The 27,782-nt window shown below is 46.5% G+C and overlaps 1 protein-coding gene across 2 annotated transcripts in view; it reads right to left on the minus strand.

The window, feature by feature from the left end:
• Positions 1-27,782, minus strand: part of WWP2 (WW domain containing E3 ubiquitin protein ligase 2) — a 181,387-nt gene that overhangs the window by 95,960 nt on the left and 57,645 nt on the right. For both annotated transcript variants that reach the window (XM_030924577.1, XM_030924578.1), the window contains exons 5-6: positions 6,469-6,606; positions 4,279-4,375 (exon numbers count right to left, since the gene is read on the minus strand). In XM_030924577.1, the coding sequence (XP_030780437.1) occupies positions 4,279-4,375; positions 6,469-6,606 (235 nt within the window). The remainder of the gene's footprint in view (positions 1-4,278; positions 4,376-6,468; positions 6,607-27,782) is intronic.

Here is a 27,782-nt window from a genome sequence, read left to right on the forward strand (position 1 = left end):
TTTTTTTTTTTTTGAGACAGAGTCTGGCTCTGTCGCCCAGGCTGGAGTGCAGTGGCGTGATCTCGGCTCACTGCAATCTCCGCCTCCCAGGTTCAGGAAATTCTCCTGCCTCAGCCTCCCGAGTAGCTGGGATTACAGGTGCGCACTACCATGCCCAGCTAATTTTTGTACTTTTAGTAGAGACAGGGTTTCACCATGTTGGCCAGTCTGGTCTCAAATTCCTGACCTCAAGTGATCTGCCCACCTCAGCCTCCAAAAGTGCTGGAATTACAGGCATGAGCCACTGTGCCCAGGCTTCATCTGATTATTCTTGAAGAGGAGGCAAGATCCCACTAAGAAATGGAGCTGTGAGACCTTGCTTAGCAAGCAAATGGTGCTCTGTGGTATGAGCTTGGAGGAATAAACCCCTTAGACAAAACCCTTTCACAGTTCCAGTTCTATAGCTTTACCAAGCAGGGGAAACAGGGAGAGGAAAGGGTTGCTTTGACATTGCAGTCTTCACCTTCATGGGCACGTCAGAGCACCTTTGTTTGATCACAGTGAATAGCACCCAAGTCCAAGAAAAACCTACCCTTCAGACAGCAAAAGCTAAATATTTAGTCTGGGAGGCAGCAGGCAGAAACCCATCATTCTCTCTGCCCCCAGAAAGCAAGGACAGCAAAGGACTGCCCTTGATCCCAAAGATCTGATTCATCACCTCTCAACTACAGTGCTTGATGTAAATGCACCGGTAACGCCTCGCCTCACTTCCCAGGCTTAGCGGGGAGGGTGGTAGGCGTGCACAAACGACAGTCTCCAGACACAAAGAAAACCCACTGCCACTTCCACCGAGTGCTCCCATTGTGTAAGGCCCTCTGACTGACATGCCTTATCTCAGTTCATTCCCACAATAACCCTGCAATAACCTGTGAGGCAGGTGATATCCCCACTTTACACCTGAAAATAACTGGGGATCCGAGAGGTTTTGTGACTTATCCAAAATCACATAGCAAGTAAATGACAGGCCAGGATTCGATCTGTATCTCCTGATTCCAAAGCCCTACACCCTTATCCAACAGATTATTCGGCCACTACCTACAGTCATAAGCACGTGTGTACAGTGACCTTCATACCTGCAATAGCAAAGTGGAAAGGGGGCTTTAAGGAGGCAAAGAGACAGTCTTTGGGTAATATTTGCAAAAGTGTTTCCTGCTGAATGGCAACAGGTTCCCATGTGAGTGCAGAATGAATACTTACTTAAATGGCAGAGGCCCGGGAAAACTCAGACGCTACACGTAAAAGCCCGCAGCAGCTAACAGACTGCAGAGGACTCCCATATGGCTTACACTATCTGGAAGGTACTTTGCTCACCATCTAACTAGCACTGAATGTCTACCACGTGTGATGGGCCAAAATGCATCCGATTTCCTGTTGCAGCCTGGCTGCCGTGACACCGATGACCTGGTGTCATTCTCAACACCAATGACAACAAACAAGTTTTAACACGATCTCTGAATTGCACGGTCGATCAACTGGAGGAATTCAGAGACCAGTAAATAGCTCAAGAATTTAGATCCAAACTTGTTAAGAGCTGAATCTGACTTTGAGCCCCAAATTAAGTGATATGGGTGTATTTGAGACAAACTTTCCAACTCAGCTAAAAGACTAAGATGCAGTTACTAGCACCAAAGCTGAGAAGGCATCACTCTCTAAAGAGTGATTTCACTCAAGTATTCCTCCCTCTCTAAAGAGTGAAATGTTCAAGTATTCCTTGCCCACCGCTGTTCTAGCTTACGAAACTGTTTCCTCCAGTTCCAGGTGCCCATCATGGCTTTGTTGACACAAGATTTGCCAATTACACTGCCATTCGTCACCCCGTGAGACCCAACTATTGTAAGTCACCTACGGAGACACAGAAAACATGACTGGTCTTCGGGAGTGAGGCAACGCCTTTACAGTGACTTGGAAAAAAGAGAATGGGGAAATAGCATCTCTGCTTCTAATAAGGGTACGGAAAAAAGATCCGAACATACATCTTGTCTTGCTCTCGCCACCTGCCAGTCACTGCAACCTCGTAAGCCCACAAAACAACCAAATCAGGAGAAGCTGACAGCTGTCCTCAGAGGGATCTTTTAAGATGGTGCGGGTATTGGCTAAAATCATATTCCATTTCTCAAAGCATTATTCCCCCTCCCTGGGATCTGTTTGGGAAGCTTTTTTTTTTTTTTAAACCAAACATAGTCTCACTCTGTTACGGAGGCTACAGTGTAGTGCCTTATTGCTAGCTCAGTGCAGCTGCAGCCTCAAACTCTTGGGCTCAAGCAATCCTCCTACCTCAGCCTCCCAAGTAGCTGGGACTACAGGCACACACTACCATGCCCAGCTCATTGTTCTATCTTTTATAGAGACCGAGTCTCCCTATGTTGCCGAGACTGGTCTTGGAACTCCTGGCCACAAGTGATCCTCCCACCTTGATCTTCCAAAAGAGCTGGAATTACAGGCATGAGCCACTGTGCCTGGCCTCATTTGGGAAGATTTTTACTGCCAGTTACTCACCTACTCTCTGCAGGTAATAAAGATTTACAAACACATTTGTAGTTTGTACATTTAGGATTATTTTCCTCAAAATGTCCTTTAAATATCTGGGGATTTTGCACATTGCAATAAACAATAAACAAAGGTGCCAACCCTCTCCCTCATCTCTCTATACTTAGAGCTATTTTCCTGCCTAGATGTTCAGTTACCATGGAAATGAGTTTGCACCACTAACACAGGTATAAAATGGGAATTTCGGTAAATTAAATTATGTCATTTGTAATATGTATAACAAGTATAATATTTGGACTCTAAGTGTAGGAGGTCTTTTTTTTTTTTTTTTTTGAGACGGAGTCTCGCTCTGTCGCCCAGGCTGGAGTACAGTGGCACGATCTGTGCTCACTGCAAGCTCTGCCTCCCGGGTTCATGCCATTCTCCTGCCTCAGCCTCCCGAGTAGCTGGGACTACAGGCGCCCTGCCACTGCACCCGGCTAATTTTTTGTATTTTTAGTAGACACGGGGTTTCACCATGTTAGCCAGGATGGTCTCAATCTCCTGACCTCGTGATCCGCCTGCCTCGGCCTCCCAAAGTGCTGGGATTACAGGCGTGAGCCACCGCACCCGGCCTGTGGGAGATCTTAACCAACACTCCAAGGGAACCTTGGGCCACCCCCTAAAGCAGAATGCACGACAGAAAATCTCACAAAGAACCATTGCTCTAAGCATTTCTATGTGTGTCCTGGAAGAATAACTGTGGCTGCAGCCCCTGACATACAAAACAGCAGTCGAGTTTCCTGTTTGACAGTTCCTTTGATCCAATAACCTACTTAGCCAGTCCCAATCTTCATCAAGGAGCCTCTGACCCTTCTAAGAATCCCAAATTCTTTCACAGCCATAAAAAAAGAATAAAAATTAAGCCAGGTACAGTGGTTTATGCCTGTAATCTTAGCACTTTGGGAGGCCAAGACAGGAGAATCGGTTGAGTCCAGGAGTTTGAGACCAGCCTGGGCAACATGGTAAAATCCCATCTCTAGAAAAATTAAAAATCTAGCTAGGCGTGGTGGCGCATCCTGTGGTCTCAGCTACTTAGGATGCTGAGGTGGGTGGACTGCTTGAGCCCAGGAGGTCAAGCCTGCCGTGAGCCGTGATGGTGCCACAGCACTCCAGCCTGGGCAACAGAGCAAGACCCCATATCAAAAAACAAAACAAAAGAATGAAATCACGTCATGTCCTTTGCAGCGACATGAATATAGCCAGAGGCTGGAGGCCATTATCCTAAGCAAATTAATGCAGAAACAGAAAACCAAATACCACATGTTCTCATTTATAAGTGGGAGCTAAACATTGGGTACACATGAACACAAAGATATAAATAATAAACACTGGAGACTCCAAAAACAAGGAGAGAGAGGAGCAAGGATTGAAAAACTACCAATCAGGTACTATGTTCACTATCTGGGCAATGGGATCATTAGAAGCCCAAACCTCAACATCATGTAATATACCCATGTAACAAAGCTGTTCATGTACCCCCTGAATTTAAAATAAAAACAAAAATTAAAAATCTAAATTCAATTAAAAAAAAAAAAAAGTATCCTGAGTTCTGGACTCCTCTATTAGCCTCCTTAACCACTGAGTCAGTTACAAGATCTCTGGAAATTTCCAACAGTTTCTACTATAAAATGTTCCCCGCCATGTCCCAACATGTTTTCAATAGCTCTAAGCATCTTCTCAGTTCTTTCTCATAGCCAAGGGGGGTCTTACCGGGATCTTCCACCAAAGCAGTTTGTGCTGGGGGGCTGGTGCCGGTTCTCTGGAGCTACCGCTGTTCCACTGGAATCTCTCGAAGGCGGCTGTGATCCTAGAAAGGAATCAATCACAAGAAAAGACAGAAGCATTGAGGAGCTCAACTCATGTTTGAGATTTGACAGCCAGGAACAGAACTCCCTCTGTGTGTTAGAGTTGCCACCACCACAGGATACATCCAGCAAGCTGCAGCCACCAGAAGGAGAGGAACAGGGACGATCACACAGGATCCGATCCATGCCATGGAGCTGTGGGGCTCAAACCTTGGAAACAGCTTCTCTTCTCTAAGACATTCAAGAACGTCCAAGGCACTTACAAGCACATTGCCTTATCCATTAAATGAATCTCAGCCTCAAAAACATGAAATAGAGAACGAACGCTAACCGTGCAAAGTAGGGGCCAGGAATCGGGGGCATTTCTCCATAACACACCCAGAGAGCTTTTACAAAGCCAAATCAGATCATCATAGTCTTCTGCTAGAAACCCTTCAACAACTTTCTGTTTCTCAAGATGAGGTTCAAAATCCCTACCAAGGGCTTCAAGGCTGCACGATCTGAGTTGACCTGTTTCTCTGACCTCACCTCCTCCATTCTCTCTCTTTCTTGCTCCTAATAATCCAACCACGCTGACTGCCTCTGTTCCCATCACTGGCCAAGCCACCCCTTTACCCCACACCCCCACCATGGCCTGTCTAAACTCCTTGTCCTCCAGGTCTCAGCTTCCTCAGAGAAACCTTCCCTGACCCCTCAATTCAGATGAGATCTCCCCCAACAAAGTACAGGAATCTCATGCCACCCTGTGGTTTTCACTGACAGCTTTTGTTACAATCACAGCTATGTAATTACCTGTGTGTTTACTCATTTGATGTCTAACTTCTTCCCCTGCCCTCATCAAGTAGACTGTAAACCTCAAGTAGTGGAGACCATGTGAATTTGGCCCATTGCCATCTGGCTGGCACCTGGTCTAAGACCTAGTGCATGCCAGGGATACAATCATGTATATATGTGTTGAATGAGTGAATGATGCATGTTTTTCTCCAAGCACCAAAGCACCTCAAGCACTGATCAGTGCAGTTAAGGGATTTTTCTCCACAGTCAAGGCCCATCCAGCCACTGAGATTCCAACCAACTGCCCTTGAATTGGAATCCAAATTGCATCCCTTTGAAGCTACAAAAATCCTGCTTGGTGCCTGGAAAGTGCCATGGTTACATCACATCTAAGAAAACATTTAATGAGAAAAATTAATGGAGAAACCCAACCCATTTCAGACCTCAGACTTCATGAAATAATTTCCTGCTAGATCCAAAGGTGACTAATTTCAGACTAGATCAAAAGAAACAAACTGGCCGGGTGAGGTGGCTGAAGCCTGTAATCCCAGCACTTTGGGAGGCCGAGACGGGCGGATCACAAGGTCAGGAGATCGAGACCATCCTGGCTAACACGGTGAAACCCTGTCTCTACTAAAAAATACAAAAAAAAAACTAGCCGGGCGAGGTGGCGGGCGCCTGTAGTCTCAGCTACTCAGGAGGCTGAGGCAGGAGAATGGCGTGAACCCGGGAGGCGGAGCTTGCAGTGAGCTGAGATCCGGCCACTGTACTCCAGCCTGGGCGACAGAGCGAGACTCCGTCTCAAAAAAAAAAAAAAGAAACAAACTGCCAATATTCGGGACAGAGCAGGGGACACTCTCCAAATTCCCAGCTCTGTCTGTATTTTGCTAGTGTGTATCTCTAGAAAAACACACGGTCCCCTTCCCAACCAATGCCTCTCATAAAAACACCCTCAACCTCCCCAAAAACTTTAACTGTATTGGGAAGGAAAACAATAGGCCAAAGTCACATTTGATAAAGATATTTCATTTTCCAAAGTCCACATGGGATGAAAGATGTTTTTCTCTGCTATCAAACCAAACAATTATACAATTTACAGAGACTGGACATTTACTGTGGCCCTTGATCAGAAAGCGGCCCTTGAAAATCCATGTCGTGATATTGATCCAGGGTGCTAAGAAGAGTCGGGGCTAGCTATGGGCCAGGCTGAGTGGTACTCAAACCAAGACGCCTAGTAGAGAACCAAGCTCTCAGCACCTCCTGGCCCCTGCCCAGCCCCACCCCATCCCGGCACAGCGCTGAGGGGCAGGGCAGCACTCACCGTCCGTCACGGCACTGCCATTAGGCACACTTCCCAGATCAACAGTCGGCCCGTCCAGGAAAATTGTCAGCTCTCCGCCTGAGACAACACTGCCTTTGTTCTCCGTCTGCAGGTTCAGGGTCAGCTGCGTGTTCTCCACTGTGGGGTACAAAAGGCAACATGGATGCGCTAAAGCAAATGCACGCCAAGTTAAGATTCTCTGAACTGAAAGCTCCCATTTCACCTTCGGTGGCTTCCCTGGGAATGCTTTCTCCTCATCTTCAAATTTTGCCTCGTGGCATGGAACCAAGAGTGGGAAGGAATATGTCTAATGAAATCACTGTTGTATCAGGTTGGAGGGGAAGCTGTACTCTTTCTAAACATTTCACATCACCAGATCAGCAACATAATTTCCACATTACTGATGTATTAGTTTGTTTACACTTGCAGGACTGTGAGAAAAGCACAGGGATATTGATGGCGTACAGATGAAGAAATAGTTGCAAGTAATATCCCCCTGCCCACAGAAACCAAAGAGACCCTAAGGAACTGTCAACAGGAGACATCTCCATCTAGAGAGGGATTGCAGGGGCTTATTCTTTTCTTATTTGTGCTAAAACATGTTGTTGTTGTTTTAAATTTTCAATCCTGAAAATGTATTGCCTTGAAATAAGGGAAAACAGTTACAACAATGAAACTTCAATGCAGGCTAACAGGCCCCATCAGTGACTTAAGGAGAGGTGAGAAGTGGCCCAGAGCACCCCGCCCCCAAGGATACCAGGCAGATTCAGTCCTGTGGGTGACTGTAGTAAAAACAACAGAACAAACTGACTGGAGACAGAAGCACCAAGCCCTAGGCAGGCTAGAAACTGCTGCACACACACCCTCCACCCTGCTACTGAACTTGGCTGCGCTGAATAGCTTCTGTCTAGTTAAGTGTTTAGTCCACACTGAATACTTCAGTTCCCTTCAGTTCAGTCCAGCCAGGAGCTACGGCCTTTAATTCAGGGTTGTTAAATAATTACCAAAAGGGAATCAGCCTTTATGAGGATTTCCACGGGGTCTGTCCACACCACACCTTACAAAACCAGACCAGGCAAGTGCCACATATCTGAACCTCCCTCCCCACTCACCCCACCCAGTCCAATACCTTGTTTTATTTCTTAGTTGCTACTGCACAATAATAAGCTATCTTACCTGTTTTCTAGAACAAGGTAGAGTATGTATAAATGTCTCCATGAGCACACTAAAGTAAATTTGAGCATTTTCTACAGATAACCCCCGCAAAAAAGACGGCTCTAAATCCCTCTACAGATACAACCCTTTAAGAACTTAGCAGAAAATTCTAGATCAATTCAAGGATCTATTATAATAAGATAGAAACCAGTTACCCTTTGGGTTTTCAAGCTTTCCTAAGTGCTCTACCTTCCCTTAATCTCTCTTCCCCGCCATGGATCTCTCCAACTCTTTTTTGAGTGAGTCTGCTGCTATTTTCAGCCAGTTCCATTGAGGGCCTTGGTGAGTACTAAACGTTTCTATAAAATAACACTTGTAGTTTCCAAAGGAAATGAGTTCCTTCAAAAGCCAAGGAGTATGGGAAGGAACTGAGGCCTTTCAACCCCCAGCCACCACTTGCCATCCCTGGGAGTGGCCACTTGGGAAGCACCTGGTCCAGCCCCAGCAGAGCCTAACCCTACAGCTTAGTCCACATCCTGAATGCAGCCTCGGTAGAGATCCCAGGCCAGGCTGCCCAGCTAAGCTGCTGCCAAATCTAGCCCCCTGAAACTGTGCGATCATAAATGTTGATTATTGTGGGCTTTTTTTTTTTTTTTAAAGTCAAGGAGGGTTTCCCTCCTCCATTATGCCAAGATCCAGTGCCTAAGTCTCTGACAGTAGGGATGCTAAGCACATGGGTTAAGAGGGGGTGTGGTCAGGCACTCTGAGTTTAATTCACAGTTTAATTCACAGTCCCTGAGAGCTGTGCAGCATGAAGCAAACGACCTAACCTAAGCATCAGTCTCCCTACTTGCAAAACAGGGGAAATCACGGCACCTTTTTCAGAGGACTCTTGCAAAGAAGTAAATGGCACCTACCGAGCTCCTAATAAGCTGTCATTTTTATCATCTTCCTGTTGACTTTCCTGTTTTTAGGCTGAAGAGTCCTAATTCCTCTTGGTCTAACTTCTCATTCACTGTATTTGTTTTTTGTTTTATTTTTTAATTTTTTTTATAGAGACGTGGTTCAATATGTTGCCCAGGCTGGTCTCAAACTCCTGGCCTCAAGGAATCCTCCCACCTCGGCCTCCCAAAGTGCTGGGATTACAAGAGTGAGCCACTGCAACCTAGCCTTCATTCATTTTAGTCTTTCTTCTCTTGATCCTTCTGGTCCTTCTGAGACTTTTTTGGGCTGTGACCACAGAATCTTCCAAGGCAAGCCACAGACTTGTTTTCAGGCCATCTCCTAAAGGCGCCCAGCCTTCTGGCTGCAGTACACAGACCACTGTTGGATGTGTGCTGAGGGACAAGCATTCCAGAAGGGCTCCTTGATTCCTGTCTTGATACCTCAAAGGTCGTCATTTCATAAATGGAGTGTGGACACTTTTTTCCTCCTTCCTGGAGGTGTGATAATGTTCAACAGGAGAGGGGAGGAACCCAAGGCCTCTCGCTGCTCATTTCTACCCCTGTGACAGTCACAGTGCCATGGGCCTTGGATAGAAGCCAGAGAGACAGCCTGCATTTTCCTCTCCATTCTCGTCCCAAGGATCCAAGTTAGCTCTTCTATCTAGTTTATCTACTCATTGTCTCCAGTGGAATCATTATATATTTGAAGGCTCAGAAGCCACCATACAACACATTGAGACACATTTTGTCTTCAAAGAGAGTCAATGGGCTGGGAGCGGTGGCTCATGCCTATAATCCCAGCACTTTGGGAGGCTGAGGTAGGAGGATCACTTGAGGCCAGGAGTTCAAGACGAGCATGAGTAACACAGTGAGACTTTGTCACTACAAAAAAATTAATTAAAAGGAGCCAGCCAAGCTCAATGGCTCATGCCTGTAATCCCAGCACTTTGGGAGGCCAAGGAGGGTGGATTGCTTGAGTCCAGGAGTTCAAGACCAGCCTGGGCAAGATGGCAAAACCCCATCTCCAATAAAAATAACAAAAATTAGCTGGATGTGGTGGTAGGCTACTGTAGTCCCAGATACTGAGGAGGCTGAGGTGGGAGAATCACCTGAGCCCAGGAGGTCAAGGCTGCAGTGAGCCAGGATCACGCCACTGTACTCCAACCTAAGCAACCAGAATGAGACTCCGTCTCAAACACATAAAATAGGACTGGGCATGGTGGATCATGCCTGTAATCCCAGCCCTTTGGGAGGCTGAGATGGGCTGAGATGGGTGGGTCGCTTGAGCTCAGGAGTTTGAGACCATCCTGGGCAACATGGTGAGACCCTGTCTCTATTAAAAATACAAAAAATTAGCCAGGCCTGGCGGGGTGCACCTGTGGTCCCCACTACCCGGGAGGCTGAGGTGGGAGGATTGCTTGAGCGTGGGTTGTGGGCAGACATTGCAGGCAGCCAAGATTGCGCCACTGCACTCCAGCCTGGGTGACAGAGCGAGACCCTGTCTCAAAAAATAAATTAATTTAATTTAAATTTAAATAGCCAACAGGGAGGGGGAGGGCCTTTTCTCTTTAAACTAAACTTTTGAGAACATAACCCTCCTCTGTTCTATTTGAGACCTCTGGCTGTCACCAGTGATCTAATTAACCAAGTGATCTAATTTACTGTCACCGAGAGCAAGGCAACCTGACGCCACAGGCTTCACGTGAAAGAGGGGGATGGAGAAATGTCAAACGATACCGTGAGGAAGCAATCAGACGCCAGAATGTGGGACATCCATACGACAACTGTCCCGGACTCCTGAAAAAGTCAATGTCATTAAATTCATTTAAAAAAAAAAAAAAAAAAGGAGGCAGGATGGAGACTCCTCTCGATTTAAAGAAAACCAACAAATGCCATGCATGAATTTTGACTAAACCTTGGTTTGAAAAAGCTATATTCTTGGGATATGTGGAGAAATTTGCACACAAACTGAATATTAGATGATGTTTGAAATTATTGTTAATGTTCTTAGGTTTAATAGTAGTACTACGGTTTTACGGACAGGCATAGTGGCTCACAGTCTGTAATCCCAGCACTTTGGGAGGCCGAGGTGGGTGGATCACCTGAGCTCAGGAGTTCGAAATCAGCCTGGCCAACATGGTGAAACCCCATTTCTACTAAAAAAACAAAAATTAGCCAGGCGTGGTGACACGCATCTGTAATCCCAACTACTTGGGAGGCTGAGGCAGGAGAATCACTTAAACCCAGCAGGCGGAGGTTGCAGTGAGCCAGGATCGTGCCACTACATTCCAGCCTGGGCAACAGAGCAAGGCTCTGTCTTAAAAAAAAAAAAAAAGGCCGGGCGCGGAGGCTCACGCCTGTAATCCCAGCACTTTGGGAGGCCAAGACGGGCAGATCACGAGGTCAGGAGATTGAGACCACCCTGGCTAACACGGTGAAACTCCATCTCTACTAAAAATACAAAAAGCCAGGCGTGGTGGCAGGTACCTGTAGTCCCAGCTACTTGGGAGGCTGAGGCGGGAGAATGGTGTGAACCCGGGAGGCAGAGCTTGCAGTGAGCCGAGATCGCACCACTGTACTCCAGCCTAGGCAACAGAGCAAGACTCTGTCTCAAAAAAAAAAAAAAAATTCACTTTGGTTTTATATGAGAATGTCTTATTCTTGGGAGATGCAAGAGTAAATAAGAATGATACATGCATTTATTTTCAAGTGACTTTTTAGAAGAATAGGGTGAAGTTTTGGGGAGTAAAGTGTCACGATATCTGCAACTTACCTTCAAATGGCTCAGGAAAAAAAATACACCCAGCCATACACTATAATAACATATAGATAAAACAAATTTGGCAAAAAAATGTTAACAAGTGCCAAAACAAATCTGGCAAAAAAATGTTAACAAGTGCCAGAAATAGGTGCATGGCATTTGGGTGTTCACTGTATCACTCTTTCAATTCTTCTGTATGTTTGCAAATTTCATAATTAAACATTGGGGAAAGGTTTTTTTTTTTAATTGGCAAGGTTATTTAAAAAATTAAACTTCAGAGAACAGAACACCTCATTATTCTCTTTTTGAAAAAATTGAGCCAGAGGAGCTCTATAATATACAATGGGACTAAAGAAACCATTAGCTAATTGAGTGACAGATTCGTACATACAGGGGAGGCTGAAAGGCGTAAGTGTGGCTGGAAAACATGTACTAGAACCTTAGTTATAAATAGCAGTCTTAGCCACCTCACCTCTGGGGCCCTCTGTTTTCACTACAGCTGTGCGGACGGCTCCACAGAGGCCCTTTCTCTTCCAGTATGTCTTCCTGCTGCCTTTAGAGGCATTGCTCAAAATCAAGAAACCCATGAAAAAGTAGGTTCCGTGAGTCCATTTCCATAACTGGAATCTGATTTAGCATATAGGAAGCTCACCAGCTCCTCTCAAGCTCATCAAGCCCTGTTCTATCTGCATTCGTGCTGTTCACATCCGTGCCTTGAGTACCTACTAGTTACTGTGATTCAACAGGAACAAGATAGGCAAAAGTCTGTGCTCCTAGAGCATTTACATTCTACTTGGAAGAAACAGACAATAAGCAATGTCTTTTCTTCTTTAAAAAAAAAAAAAGTAAATTGCATAATCTGTTAGAAGGTGGCAAGTGCAGGCTGGGCGCCATGGCTCATGCCTGTAATGCCAGCACTTTGGGAGGCCAAGGCAGGCGGATCATTTGAGGTCAGGAGTTTGAGACCAGCCTGGCCAACATGGTAAAATCCCGTCTCTACTAAAAATACAGAAAAATGAGCTGGTGTGGTGGCGGGCACCTGTAATCCCAACTACTCGGGAGGCTGAGGCAGGAGAATTGCTTGAACCTGGGAAGCAGAGGTTGTGGTGAGCCGAGATTGTGCCACTCACTACAGCCTGGGCAACAAGAGCAAAACTCCATCTCAAAAAAAAAAAAACTAAAAAAAAAATTTTAACGAAATAAAAAAAAATTTAAAAGAAGGTGGCAAGTGTAATAGGAAAAAATAAAAGCAGGGGGATGAAGAATGCTAAGCTGGGAGAGGATGTGGGGTAGAGAAGAAAAACCTCCCTGGGAAGGTGACAACTGAGCAAAGACTAAAGGACGGGGGAAGCCACGTGGGTATCTGGAGGAAGAATATTCTAGGCAGAGGAAAAAGCAAGCCTGGAGGTGCTAGGTGAGAGCATGCCTAGCATGTCTGGGGAATGGCAGGGAGGCCAGGGCAGCTGGAGTGGAGTGAGGGAAGAGAGGTGCAGATGAGGGCAAGAGATAACCAGAGCCTCCAAGTCAGGCCTTGGGGCAAGGTCCTCAGCAATTGCTCAACATGGGATGGGCTCCCTTACGGGGTTTTGAGCAAGGAAGTGACCTGATTCCTGCTGCAGCACAATCAGTCTGGCTACAGGAGAAGGGCTGAGGTACACAAGACCAGGTAGGAGGTCACTGTGGTAATCCAGGCGAGAGCAGATGGTGGTTTGGGCAAAGGCGATGGCAGTGTCTTTAAGAAATACTGTGTCTAAGAAGATTCCACCCTGGCCTCCTCCCTAGCATGAGTTAGAAAGCCCCAGGAATCCCCACCAAGCACATCAGCCAGGCCCCGCAGGCCCACTGATCTCTTGGAATCAAAGCTTTGGGCAAGTCATAGGCAGGGGCCGCAAATCATGCCAATTTAGAGCATGGCTAGAGGAAGTCTGATTCAATTAGGACTAAATGGAACATATATAACGAAAATAATCAGCTGGCAGAGGCTTAGGTTTCACCGAGAAAGTCAAAGGCCTGAGCTCATGCTAACTTCAGTAATCAGCAAACATACTTCTTCAGCTATACGACTGCACCCTTCTGTTCTAAGTAATAACTGGTTACCGATACCTTCTAATACTACTTTATGGAGGTCAACAGACAGCAGTAAGGCTGAATATGAGAATCTAGGGAAAAAGACCCTGGGAAGTCCCAGGGACTGTGCCCTTTGAAAGACAGCCCTTTAAAAGCCAGTATACCAAGAGAGACAACAAGACACCTCCTGATGGAAACACACATCACCACACCAGAGAAAAAAAAGAACCAAAGTCAGTCTCAGCCTCTAGATCTGCCCATGAGGGACAGAGGGACACGCAGAACCATACTTTAGGGAGACACACAGCAAAATCCAAAGTGTGGGAAACTGTAAAGGACGCGCTGTTCAGTTTCTTCAACAACACAATGCAAGGAGTAAAAAGAGGGAGGACAACCTCTAGGTTAAGACAGACTGAAAAGACATATCAATCTTGTTTGGTTCCTGACTCAGACAAACCGATGGTTTAAAATGGCTAAGCACAGTGGCTCATGCCTGTAATCCCAGCACTTTGGGAGGTCAAGGCAGGGGACTCACTTGAGTCCAGAGTTTGAGACCAGCCTGGGCAACAAAGTGAGACCCTATCTCTGTAAAAAATAAAATAAAATAATTGGTTGGACATGGTGGCATTCACCTGTGGTCCCACCTACATGGGGTCTAGGCGTCATGGCTCATGCCTGTAATGCCAGCACTTTGGGAGGCCAAGGCAGGCGGATCATTTGAGGTCAGGAGTTTGAGACCAGCCTGGCCAACATGGTGAAATCCCATCTCTACTAAAAGTACAGAAAAATGAGCTGCGTGTGGTGGTGGGCACCTGTAATCCCAACTACTCGGGAGGCGGATCATTTGAAGTCAGGAGTTTGAGACCAGCCTGGCCAACATGGTGAAACCCCGTCTCTACTAAAAGTACATAAAAATGAGCTGGGTGGCCAGGCGCGGTGGCTCAAGCCTGTAATCCCCAGCACTTTGGGAGGCCGAGACGGGCGGATCACAAGGTCAGGAGATCGAGACCATCCTGGCTAACATGGTGAAACCCCGTCTCTACTAAAAATACAAAAAAAAAAACTAGCCGGGCGCGGTGGCGGCGCCTGTAGTCCCAGCTACTCAGGAGGCTGAGGCAGGAGAATGGCGTGAACCTGGGAGGCGGAGCTTGCAGTGAGCTGAGATCCAGCCACTGTACTCCAGCCTGGGCGACAGAGCAAGACTCCGTCTCAAAAAAAAAAAAAAAAAAAAAAAAATGAGCTGGGTGTGGTAGCGGGTACCTGTAATCCCAATTTAGATTACATGGGTGGCTACATGGGTGGCTAGGCAGGAGGATCACTTGAGCCCCGGAGGTCAAGGCTGCAGTGAGCCATGTTTGCATTACTGCACTCCAGCCTAAGCAACAGAGCAAGATCCTGTCTCGAAAAATAAAAATAAAAAATAAAAAGGTTGGGCCTGGCATGGTGGTTCACACCTGTAATCATTTTGGGAGGCTGAGGCAGGCAGATAACTTTTGTTCAGGAGTTTGAGACCAGCCTGGCCAACATGGCAAAATCCCATCTCTACTAAAAATACAAAAATTAGCTAGGTGTAGTGGCACACATCTGTAATTCCAGCTAACTTGGGAGGCTGAGGCATGAGAATCACTTGAACCCAGGAGGCAAAGGTTGCCGTGAGCTGAGATCCACGTTACTGCACTCCGGCCTGAGTGGTGGAGTGAGACTCTGTCTCAAAAAAACATTAAAAAAAATTTTTTTAATAAAATGAAAGGGTTACACTACGACTAGGGAAATGTAAAAACTGCCTAGACAGTTCAAAATATGAAATGATTACCATTGAGTTTTCTAGGTAGGAAACTGGCATCATGGGTTGGGTTTTTAAGAGTCCTTATCTTTTAGAGAAATACACTAAAATATTAATATTTGTAGTTGAGGTATGTCTGGGATTTTCATAAACTTAATCCAGTGGGGATGGGATGGGAAGTTAGATGAGACAGGAACGGCCCGTCATAGACGGCTGCTGAACTGGGTAATGGCATATGGGGATTCACCGACTATTTTTCCACCTCTGTGTATGTTTCACATTTCCTGTAATAGCTTTTGTTCTAATAACTGGCCACTAACAAAAAAAAAAAAAAAAGAAGGCAGGGCGCAGTGGCTCACACCAGTAATCCCAGCACTTTGGGAGGCTGAGGCAGATGGCTCGCTTGAGCTCAGGAGTTCAAGGCCCGCCTGGGCAACATGGTGAAATCCTGTCTCTATTAAAAACACAAAAATTAGCCAAGCGTGATGGTGCCTGCCTATAGTCCCAGCTACTTGGGGTGGGGGTGGGGGTGGGGGGGCTGAGGCAGAAGAATCACTTGTGCCTAGGAGGTCAAGGCTGCAGTGAGTTGAGATCGGGCTACTGCACTCCAGCCTGGTTGACAGAGTGAGACTGTTTCAAAAAAAAGAAGTTTTTGTGTTTTTCCATGCCAGCACGCCCAAGGCACTAACAGCAACTATAAGAATAAAATAAAATGAAATAAAATAAAATAAAATAAAACTTGCAAGATTTTGACAAAATATAGTTTAAAATATAAAAAGGTAGAAGACACATCAGTCAAGCTGTTTGGGGAATAACTCTTACTCTTATTTTTCCTCCCTTCAAAGACTCAGATTTGCAAGTGGCTTCAAGTTAATAATTTCCTATTGAGAAGAGTTTGTACGTGCAGCAAGGATGAGTCACATTTTTCTAAGAGTTACTTTTTCCCTTTCTTGACCTGGATTTTTAAAATATGTTGTTTGCATGTGGTACTAATAAATATAGACAAATAGGGCATGGAAATTGCCGTCCTTATTCCAACAAAAGAAAAAAAACTACATAGGCCGTAACTGCCAAACCATGCTACTATAATGCAATTCCGTTACAAAATCCAGAACTCTTGCCTGAACAGTTTCACTGCAAATGTATGAAAGAACTTTCTAGTTTGGGGTCTTTTCTCATTATTGTCCCTCCCCACCCTATACCATCGAAATGTCTGTGCATGTCATGTCCACACTTAGATGTTTTAAAAGGAAAAATAGTTCTGTTTTTTGTTCCTAATTCAGAATACAAATGTTAGGCTTTACCTGGAAATGTGAGAAACATGAAACAAGAAAGAAAGGAGGATTTTTTAAAGGGAGGCCAAGGACGCCAGGATTAAGAGTCTCTGAAGCCCGATGAAGACGTGACTGATTTGGCCATTCACATAAGTGCTGCTTAGCGGAACAAACCTCCTTCTTCCTGCCTCCCTCTTCCCTCAATCCCACAGGCTCATCAAAAGCAGGTGAGAGTAAGCAGCACCTTCATTAACAGGCCCGTGTTCATTCTACACATAACTGCAAACACTGGTACACAGAGGAAGGGAACCGGGGGACATTCCAGAAGGGCAGAGAGTAAACAGTCTCCTTTCTATTCCCCAGTTCCCTGAAACTCAGACACACACAGGCTGGAGTCTACCCCAGGTCTAGAGAGAAGGCTCTTTCACATTTCCTTTGCAGGAAAGGAAGCCAGATGATTCCAGGATCTACTGTTACGAGGGCTCTTCGGCTTCCAACCTTAGCCAGAGCCTAACAAGAGAAAGTCTCTTCTACCCAGCTAGGCCAGCAGTGAACACTGGTATTCCTGTTGGGGCAACAACGCTGACTTTGCTCACTCCACCTCCCCACAGCCCCCAACACTCACACTCTGGCAGGGTCTTAGAACGCAGAAAGTAATGAGAACTCTGGCTTGGCCCTGCAGTCTCTTCTTTGGGCTACTACCACTGGGAATCATTGCTAAATGAAAGTTTTGGTCTCCTGGGGGTTGCATGAACTCTTCTAGAGAAAACAGCCTCATTTTTACAAAGCCGGTTTACAAACTCTTTCTCTGTTTCTTGTTCATTTATTCAGGAAACATTTCCTGGGCTGGGCGCAGCGGCTCATCCCTGTAATCCCAACACTTTGGGAGGCCAAGGCAGGAGGATGGCTTGAGATCAGGAGTCTGGGACCAGCCTGGGCAACCAAGTGAAACCCTTATCTCTCTAAAACATTAAAAAATTAGGCCAGGCATGGTGGCTCACGCCTGTAATCCCAGCTCTTTGGGAGGCCAAGGCAGACAGATGGCCTGCGCGCTGGAGTTCAAGACCCACCTAGGCAACGAGGTGAAACCCCATCTCTACTAAAAATACAAAAGCTAGCCAGGCATGGTGGCATGTGCCTGTAATCCCAGCTACTCAGGTGGCTGAGGCAGGAGAATCACTTGAATCCAGGAGGCGAAGGCTGCAATGACCCAACATTGCACCATTGCATTCCAGCTTAGGCAAAAGAGTGAGACTCTATCCGAAAAAAAAAAAAAATTAGCTGGGCGTACTGGCGCATGCCTGTGGTCCCAGCTACTCAGGAGGCTGAGGCAAGAGGATTACTTGAACCCAGGAGGTTCAAGTAACATTTGCTGGGTGCCCACTATCTGCCAGACAGTGCTTGAAGCTATGTTACCATGAAGAATGGAAACAGACATCGTCCTTGCTTTTAGGAAGCTTACAATTCAGTGGGAGAAGTGGAAGTAACAAGGAAATGTAAAGTTGCAACTGTAAGAAAAGGTTTCAAGGGATATCAACATACGGTCCCCTGAGCAGCCAGATGCTCGGCCTGGTCAGGACATGAGGAAAAGTTTCTCGAGAAACTGGTCACTGTCATCTAAGTTTCGAGAAGACAGCTAACAGGGTAGGGCAGGACAGGGAGGAAGACCATCCAGGCAGGGGAAATGTTGTGTGCAAAGGCCCTGTGTACAGTGAGCCGGGTGCATTCAGGAAAGTGGGCAGAGATGAGTGGGGCTGGACTGGCATGAGATCCAAATGGGTGGGAGGGCTGAGTGGTCACTAGACGTTGCAGTGTCTTGTGACATGCTGAGCTATAGAGTTTTTCTATATCCTAAGAGCCACCACACAATGCTAAAGGGTTTTTTAATTGAGGTGTGACAAGATCAGCCTTGCTGGATCAATAATCATTCTGGCTGTGGTGTGGAAAACAAGTCGGAGGAAAGGAAGGACAGAAACAGGCAGAGCAGACAGGAGGCCACAGATGAAAATTTTGGTGGCCAGGAAAAGGACCAAAGCGGGAGAAGTGGAGCTGAAGAAGTGGGCAGACTTGCAAAAGTAAAAATCCAGAGAATCTAAAGAGATTAGAAAACGGGTTGGGCAAGAGGGGTCGGGTATCAAAGATGGCTCCTGGGTTCCTAACGCACCTAACTGGACAAATGGAGAATCTACACAATGAAACCTAGAATATGGGAACAGGACCAAGCCTGAGGAGGAGGTGACTTGCACGTGTTGAGGTGCTTCTGACCTAACCACAGGGAGACACCAAGAGAGTCGTCAGATACGTGGGAAGAGAGCTCAGAAGTGATTCAAATCTGTGGCTCACCTGCACACGGTGGTTTGCACAGAGAGGAAGTTCAAGTAAGGATGAGATCATGGAAGAAAAGGATGGAATGATAGGAAACTCTCGTATTTAACAGTTAAATAGACGACGACCTTGCCAAGGCAGGAGTTCAAGACCAGCCTGGCTAACATGGCGAAACCCCATCTCTACTAAAAATATAAAAATTAGGCCAGGTGCGGTGGCGCACTCCTGTAATCCCAGCACTTTGGTAGGCCAAGGCAGATAGATCACCTGAGGATGGGAGTTCAAGACCAGCCTGACCAACAGGGAGAAAGCTATCTCTACTAAAAGTACAAAATTAGCCGGGAGTGGTGGCCTGTGATCCAGCTACTCGGGAGGCTGAGGCAGGAGACTCGCTTGAACCCGGGAGGCAGAGGTTGTGGTGAGCCGAGATCATGCCATTGCACTCCAGCCTAGACAACAAGAGCAAAACTCCATCTCAAAAAATATATATATATTTATAATATATAAATTAGCTGGGCATGATGGCGGGCGCCTGTAATCCCAGCTACTCAGGAGGCTTGAGGCCAGAGAACTGCTTGAACCTGAGGCAGAGGTTGCAGTGAACAGAGATTCCACCACTGCACTCCAGCCTGGGCAACAGAGCAAGACTCTGTCTTAAAAAAATAAAAATAAAAAAATTAATAATAGATGACGACCTTGCAAGAAAGACAGAGAAGAATAACTGGAGAGGTGGGAGGGAAGATCAGGAAGGGTTCCTGGGAAGGCAGGGAAGGGGGGCCTCTAAGTATGGATGGGGCATCTGCCCTTAGCAGGAGGAGAGAAAGGAGGGTGGATTCGGCACTCATGTCCTCATTTCGGTACATAATGGACTCATCAAGCACAACCACCCTTTATTTCTCTTGATTCAGGGTCCCAGTACTCTATAGCCAAGACCCATGCAGCTACATGCATTTTCCTTTACTTACAAAAAAAAAAAAACAGTACATATGCACACGTACAAGTCAGCACCAGTTATCCATCACAGTCACCCGTGTAACAAGGCACCCCAGAAGGAGTCTCGGGAACCAACTGTGGATCCCCTTAAAACAGGATGCAAAGACTTCATCCATCTTGGTAAATCTCTCAAGCCATAGCATATTTTAATTTTTTAAAAGGGACTTAGGGGAAATAAATACAGATCTGGGAAGGTTAAGTCTTTAGAATAAATTATCAGTTCACATCATTACTGCTGCCTTGTCATTAGCCCTCCTCTTCTCCCAGGGGGAGGGAGAGTCCCCACCACACCATTAATCGCCATGCCCAGGCCCTGCCCAGCTCCAACAGATCACCCATGCTCTGTGCCCTCAGGGAACCGCAGCGGCCACAACCAACTCTCTGAGTTGCCAGGTATCAAAGCCATGTTTATAAACACCTTCCAAAGAACAAACCTCCTTTTAAATGTTCTTTGCAGAGCAAAATGTAGGAGCTCTCTTAGAAAATTATTTTTTAAAGTTACAATTCTGCTTTTAAAAAAATCTCCTTTTTATAAATTGGGTTTTTTTTTTACAAATTATAATTTCAGATAAGGGAGCTACTATGCCCCAACTAAGATTTAGATTAGTGATCATAAAGAGCGTACAACAACACGGAAAATTATTCATACCACAATGTTAAGTTTTTTTTTTTTTTGAGATGGAGTCTCTCTCTCTGTCGCCCAGGCTGGAGTACAGTGATGCGATCTCGGCTCACTGCAACCTCTGACATTATAGAATGCACCCTATTATTAAGACCATGTAAAAATAAGTATACAAAGGGGCAAAGAAATAAATGAACAAGGGAAAAATGACAAGTTGTGTTTGAGCAGTAAGATTATGAAATAGGCCGGGCGCGGTGGCTCAAGCCTGTAATCCCAGCACTTTGGGAGGCCGAGACGGGCGGATCACGAGGTCAGGAGATCGAGACCATCCTGGCTAACACGGTGAAACCCCGTCTCTATTAAAAAAAAAAAATACAAAAAACTAGCCGGGCGAGGTGGTGGGCGCCTATAGTCCCAGCTACTCGGGACGCTGAGGCAGGAGAATGGCGTAAACCCGGGAGGCGGAGCTTGCAGTGAGCTGAGATCCGGCCACTGCACTCCAGCCTGGACGACAGAGCGAGACTCCGTCTCAAAAAAAAAAAAAAAAAAAAAAAAAGATTATGAAATAAAGATTTGCTTTGTCAATTTCCATTAATTCCACAGTGGATTTTTTTCCATAATTTCCATGTCAGTTAAACATTAGACATGTATGCGGGAGTGTCAACAAGTGAAATGACACAAGGCATGAGATTTTCTTGCAAATACGTCCCCAAAAGATGGGAGCTAAAGATGAAAGACAAGTAGATGTGTGCTGGTTATCATTAAAGCTGGGTAACCAGTGCTGAATGGTCCATTATTCTCTCCACTTTTTTTTGAGACAGAGTCTCACTCTGTTGCCCAGCCTAGAGTGCAATGGCACGATCTCGGCTCACTGAAGCCTCTGCCTCCCGGGTTCAGGCAATTCTTCTGTCTCAGCCTCCCAAGTAGCTGGGACTACAGGCAGCCGCCATCACATCCGGCTAATTTTTTTTGTATTTTTAGTAGAGACAGGGTTTCACCACGTTGGCCAGGCTGGTCTCGAACTCCTGACCTTGTGATCTGCCCGCCTCAGCCTCCCAAAGTGCTGGGATTACAGGCACAAGCCACCGCGCCCAGTCTACTTTTTTTTTTTTTTTTTGAGACAGAGTTTCACTCTTGTCACTCAGGCTGGGGTGCAGGGGTGCAATCTCAGCTCACTGCAACTTCTGCCTCCACCAGTTCAAGCGATTCTCCTGCCTCAGCCTCCCGAGTAGCGGGGATTATAGGCACCCACCACCACACCCAGCTAATTTTTGTATTTTTAGTAGAGAAGGGGTTTCATCATGTTGGCCAGGCTGGTCTCAAACTCCTGACCTCAGGTGATCTGCCCGCCTCAGCCTCCCAAAGTGTTGGGATTACAGGCATGAGCCACTGCACCTGGCCACTTCTCTCTACTTTTATTTATGTTTGAAATTTTCCATAATAAAAAGTTTGAAAAGTATTTTCCAGGCAGGGTGTGGTGGCTCACGTCTGTAATCCCAACACTTTGAGAGGCCAAGGTGGGAAAATTGCTTGAGCCCAGTTTGAGATCAGCCTGGATAACATAGGGAGATCCTGTCTCTACAAAAAATGTAAAAACTTAGCCAGGTATAGTGGCATGCTCCTGTGGTCCCAGCTACTTGGGAGGCTGAGGTGGGAGGATCACTTGAGCCCAGAAGGTCAAGGCTGCAATGAGCTGTGATCATGCCACTACACTTCAGCCTAGGCAACAGAACAAGACCATGTATCCCCCCCCCCAAAAAAAAAAAAAACTGCTTCTGCTATGTAATATCGTCTTTACAATAAATAATATTAGCTTTCAAAATAAAAAATAATGTACTCATTTAAAAAATTCAAATACAGAAAGGTAAAATATGACACCTACTCCACAAACACATACATTCCAAAGCCTTTCCCATGGTATCACTTTAGCTTTTGGGTTTGTTTTGTTTCGTTTTTTGAGATGGAGTCTGGCTCTGTCGCCCAGGCTGGAGTGCAGTGGTGCAATCTCGGCTCACTGCAAGCTCCGCCTCCCGGGTTCACACCATTCTGCTGCCTCAGCCTCCCGAGTAGCTGCGACTACAGGTGCCTGCCACCACACTGGGCTAATTTTTTGTATTTTTAGTAGAGACGGGGTTTCACCATGTTAGCCAGGATGGTCTCGATCTCCTGACCTCGTGATCCGCCCGACTCGGCCTCCCAAAGTGCTGGGATCACAGGCGTGAGCCACCGCGCCTGGCCTTGTTCTGTTTCTTTTTGAGATGCAGTCTCGCTCTGTCACCCAGGCTGGAGTGCAGGGGCACCATCTCAGCTCACTGCAGCCTCTGCCTCTCGGGTTCAAGCGATTCTCCTGCCTAAGCATCCTGAGTAGCTGGGACTACAGGCGCCCGCCACCACACCTGGCTAATTTTTGTATTTTTATTAGAGACGGGGTTTCACCATGTTGGTCAGGCTGGTCTAAGAACGCCTAGCCTCAAGTGATCCACCCACCTCAACCTCCCAAAGTGCTGGAATTAGAAGTGTGAGCCACCGCACCCAGCCAGTATCACCCACTTTGAACAACTCTGTATGAAGTCATTGCAAACACAAGCACAAATATACATACAAAAGCTACAGATGCAAGGCCGGGCACGGTGGCTCACACCTGTAATCCCAGAGCCTGAGGCGGGTGCATCACCTGAGCTCAGGAGTTCAAGACCACCCTGGTCAAAATAGTGAAATCCCATCTCTACCAAAAATACAAAAATCAGCCAGGCATGGTTGCACATGCCTGTAATCCCAGCTCCTTGGGAGGCTGAGGCAGGAGAATCACTTGAACCTGGGAGATGGAGGTTGTGGTGAGCCGATATGACACCACTCCACTGCAGTCGGAGCGAGAGAGTGAAATCTGTTTTTAAAAAAAAAGAAAAGAAAAGAAAAACAACAACTGATGCAAAGTTGAGGTCATTCTAGGCCCAAAGCTCTGCCCTTTGATTTTTCACTTGTAATCTATGAATCTTTTCAGACATACACAGATGCAATCTATCCATTCATAAGTGTTTGGGGATCCCCCTCTGAGAGAATGAATTCATGCAATACATGTGTTATAAACATTAATTAATTGAGGGAGAGAGGAAAGGGGCAAGAGGAAGGAAAAAAGGGAGGAAGGAAGGGAGGGAGGCAGGGAGGGAGGGAGAGAGGAAAAGGGCAAGAGCAAGGAAGAAATGAAGGAAGGAAGGAAGGGAGGAAAGAAGTGGGGAAGGGGGAAGGAGGAGGAGGGAGGAAGGGAAGAGGGGGAGAGGAAGGGAGGAAGGGAAGAAGGGGAGAGGGAGGGAGGGAAGGATATTATTTTCTGAGAATTGTGTGCCTTACTGTCCTGCATGTAATAAACAGCAACCCCAGGCCAGGTCAGGCACTGAAGTCAGAGTCCCACTCTGTACCTAACAGTGGCACTAATTGCCCACTTATGTGACTTGTGACACTCTTACTCTGGTCCAGGATTACCTTCCCTTTCGACAGACCACTCTCCCACAAAGAATAAGCCTCCTACACTAAGAAAAATACTCCAAGAATCCTGGTAGTCTGAAGGAAAAGGGAACATCAAACACTGCGATGAGATAAATGAGGTCTGATGTTAACACGGCTATGCCAGCAGCCGCAGCACCTCCCCTGGGAGAACCTGGAAGGCTGGAATGGATGGTCAGGCGGAAGCCATTCGAATGACTGGTGCAGAGCAGAGGCCCAAACACCAGATGAAGTGTTTCAGTTTTGTTTTTGGCAAGGGAAAGGAAACAGCTCACATTCAGGCAACCATCTCATTTTCCTGTCACCAGGTCAAGGCCACCATTCCGGGCCTGCAGCAGGTGTTCACTTAGGGCCTGAACGCTACACGGCTGATGAGAAATGGCACAGGCCCTGGAGAAGATGGCCCAATGCCCCTATGCCACAGGCTCAAGAGGAATGGAAGAAGTTTCTAGAACTGTACAAATATAACCCTACACTAATGGTAACCTGATTTCGAAGAAAAGTTTCTTCTGAAGACAATTTTAACAAAAATTTTTGGCCGGGCACCATGGCTCAAGCCTGTAATCCCAGCACTTTGGGAGACTGAGGCAGGTGGATCACTTGAGGTCAGGTGTTCAAGGCCTGCAGGGCCAATGTAGCGAAACCCCTTCTCTACCAAAAATATAATAACAAGCTGGGCGTGGTGGTGTGCACCTGTAATCCCAGCTACTTGGGAGGCTGAGACAGGAGAATCGCTTGAACCCGGGAGCAGAGGCTGCAGTGAATGAGATCATGCCACTGCACTCCAGCCAGTGAATGAGATCACGCCACTGCACTCCAGCCTGGGCAAGAGAGCGAGGCTCCATCTCAAAAAAAAAAAAAAGGTAAAAAGAAAAAATTTAAATAAAAAAATTTGTAAATACAAATAAATAAAAGAAGAGAAGTTTCCCAGTCTTCCTCCAGGGACTCAACCTCTAGACCTGCACTGTCCAATAGGGGGGCCACAGCTACCTGCAGCCACGGAGCACTTAGAAGGTGGCTGGTATGGATTAAGATGTGTTATGCGTCAGAAACACACACCTGAGGCCAAAAAGTGTGTAAAATATCTCATTAGTACTTTTTTTTATACTGAGTACATGTTAAAATAACATTTTGGATACGTGGAAATAAAATACATTATTAAAATTAATTTCACCTGTGTTTTTGTTTTTACTTTTTTCTTTTTTGAGACACAGTCTCGCTCTGTTGCCCAGGCTGGAGTGCAGTGACGCGATCTTGGCTCACTGCAATCTCTGCCTCCTGGGTTCAAGTGATTCTCCTGCCTTAGACTCCCAAGTAGCTGAGGTTACCGGAGCGTGCCACCATGCCTGGTTAATTTTTGTACTTTTAGTAGAGATGGGGCTTTGCCATGTTGGCCAGGCTGGTCTTGAATTCCTGGCCTCAAATGATCCACCGGCCCCAGCCTCCCAAAGTGCTGGGATTGCAGGCGTGAGCCACAGTGCCCGGCCTATGTTTTTACTTATTTTTAATATGGCTACTAGCAAATTTTAAATTATACACACACCTCGAATTCTGTTTCTATTGGACAGCACTGATCTAGCATCTGCCTCCTCCCTGCTGTTGGCCTCCTGTGTGACTTGACAGCAACCAGTTTGTTCCTGCCTCAAAACTTCCCACATGCTGTTCCCTCCACCTAAAATGCTTTTCTCCTTTTCCCCTAGACAATTCCTTTTTCTCCTTCTGGTGTCCAGGTGTCACTTCCTCCAGGAAGCCTTCCTTGATAAACACACATGCATGTACACACACACACACCCCTACCCAGGCCAAAGTCTCCCATGATGCATTCCCAGATCATCCTGTACTTTCCTCCATCACATCTGTGACAACTGGAATACTTTGCAATCATTTGTTCAACTTTCTGTTTTCCTCTCTAGGGCCTAAATTCCAGGAGGACAGGGATGCTGTCTGCTGTTCTCCACTTCAGCGCCAGCCTCTAGCTCGGAACTCAAAGGTGCTTACTGCATGAAAGTTGAAAAATCAGCGTCAGGCCCTGCCCCTGTTGCAAGCAAGTCTCATGATCCTAAGAAAATACCCTACAGAGGAGAAAGAAACTCTCACACAAAACCCTGACCCAACACTAAGAAACTCTTAAGTCTAAGAAGAAAAGAAAAGCAGGGGCCAGGCACGATGGCTCATACCTGTAACTCCAGCATTATGGGAGGCTGAGGTGGAAGGATTGCTTGAGCCCAGGAGTTTGAGACCAGCCCAAGCAACAAAGGGAGACCCTGTCTCTACAAAAAATACAAAAATGAGCTGGACATAGTGGTGTGCATTTGCGGTCTTGGATACACGGGAGGCTGGGGTGGGAGGACCTTAAAGTTCAAGGCCAGGAGTTTGAGGCTACACTGAGCTATGATGGCATTGCACGCTAGCCAGGGTGACAGAGTAAGACCCTGTCTCTTATTTTAAAAAAATACATATATATATATATATAGCCGGGCATGGTGGCTCATGCCTGTAATCCAAGATCTTTGGGACGCCGAGATGGGAGGACTGCTTGAGGCCAGGAGTTCAAGACCAGCCTGACAAACACAGTGAGACTACATCTCTTTAAATGAAAAAAAAAAAAAACAAGAAAGAAAGAAAAGAAAGAGGAGAAAAAATGTCTTGGCCACCTACTGCAGACTAAAATGCAAACAGTCACAATATACCTGTAGAAAAGGAGTAAGAGGAACAGCCTTGGCCAGCATTCAGCGTCTGGAGCAGAATCACCCTTTGCTCAAATATGTGTTCCCACGAGGCTGACCAACTTCCAAAGCCGACACCTCACAGAACACTCTGGAGGCGGCAGCCTGGACCAGGAGAAGGTAATCCTGACAGAGAGCTTTTCTTCTCTCTTCAGGTGAGGCTCCACAAGGCAGCCTCTCAGCCAGCACTCAGTGACACAGGGGGCAGGTTTGTTAGAACATTCGTTGCAGGGCCTCCGTGTTTACTTTTCGAGACTTGTGGCTAAAAGGACCTTTTATTTCCAACAGCTCTCAGCTGATACCAAAGCCAGGAAACTGGCCCCGGCTGTAACTTTGAGAAGCTGAGGGTGTGGGGCTGAGGGAGGGGGTTGCTTTTGGCATCTTCAGGAATTCCTTGAGGTTCTGGCCTGGGCGTATCTGCCTGAGGTGCAGGATGATGGAAAGCGACACACAGAGGGCTTTTCAGAGACTGCTAGAGACAGCCTGAAATCCCAAAGCGTGGCATCTGGTGCCAATCAAAAAAACAGTAGTCGCTGATGTAACTGCAACTCGATCAGGGCAAAAGGAAACAACGGCTTACATTTGGAGGCTGGAGCTGGGCTCAGCCCACAGCCTCCTCCGAGTGGGCAGCACGCGCCACACTGGTCCTGCTGTCGGCCTCCGAGGTGAGCCAGACGCTGGCCACAAAGATCTAAGCCACAGGAAAAGACATGCATCCTCAGTAATCAGAGGAGAAAGTCATTCTTTCAACATTGTGTGTGTGTGCGCACGTGTGTGTGTATGCATGTATTCATGGTTTTGTGTCGTACACAAAAGTGAACAAAATTCACAAAACGCCTGTCCCCATAGACCTTACATTCTATTTGTGGAAGACAGTGAATAAGAAAAATAAACAAAACAAACAGTAGTATATGGGGATAACTGCTTACAAGAAAATAAACCAGAGAAGGGAAAGAGGGAATGCTGGGGAGGAGCAGTCACAATTAAGACAGTTTTGTCAAGGCCATAATATACAATACGTGTGATCCTTTTTGTTTGTTTGTTTGTTTTTTTAAGAGACAGGGGGCCAAGAGCAGTGGCTCACGCCTGTAATCCCAACAGTTTGGGAGGCTGAGGTGGGTGGATTACTTAAGGTCAGGATTTCAAGACCAGCCTGGCCAACA

Source organism: Rhinopithecus roxellana, chromosome 20 (assembly GCF_007565055.1).
Source record: "Rhinopithecus roxellana isolate Shanxi Qingling chromosome 20, ASM756505v1, whole genome shotgun sequence".
Classification (NCBI taxonomy): Eukaryota; Metazoa; Chordata; class Mammalia; order Primates; family Cercopithecidae; genus Rhinopithecus; species Rhinopithecus roxellana.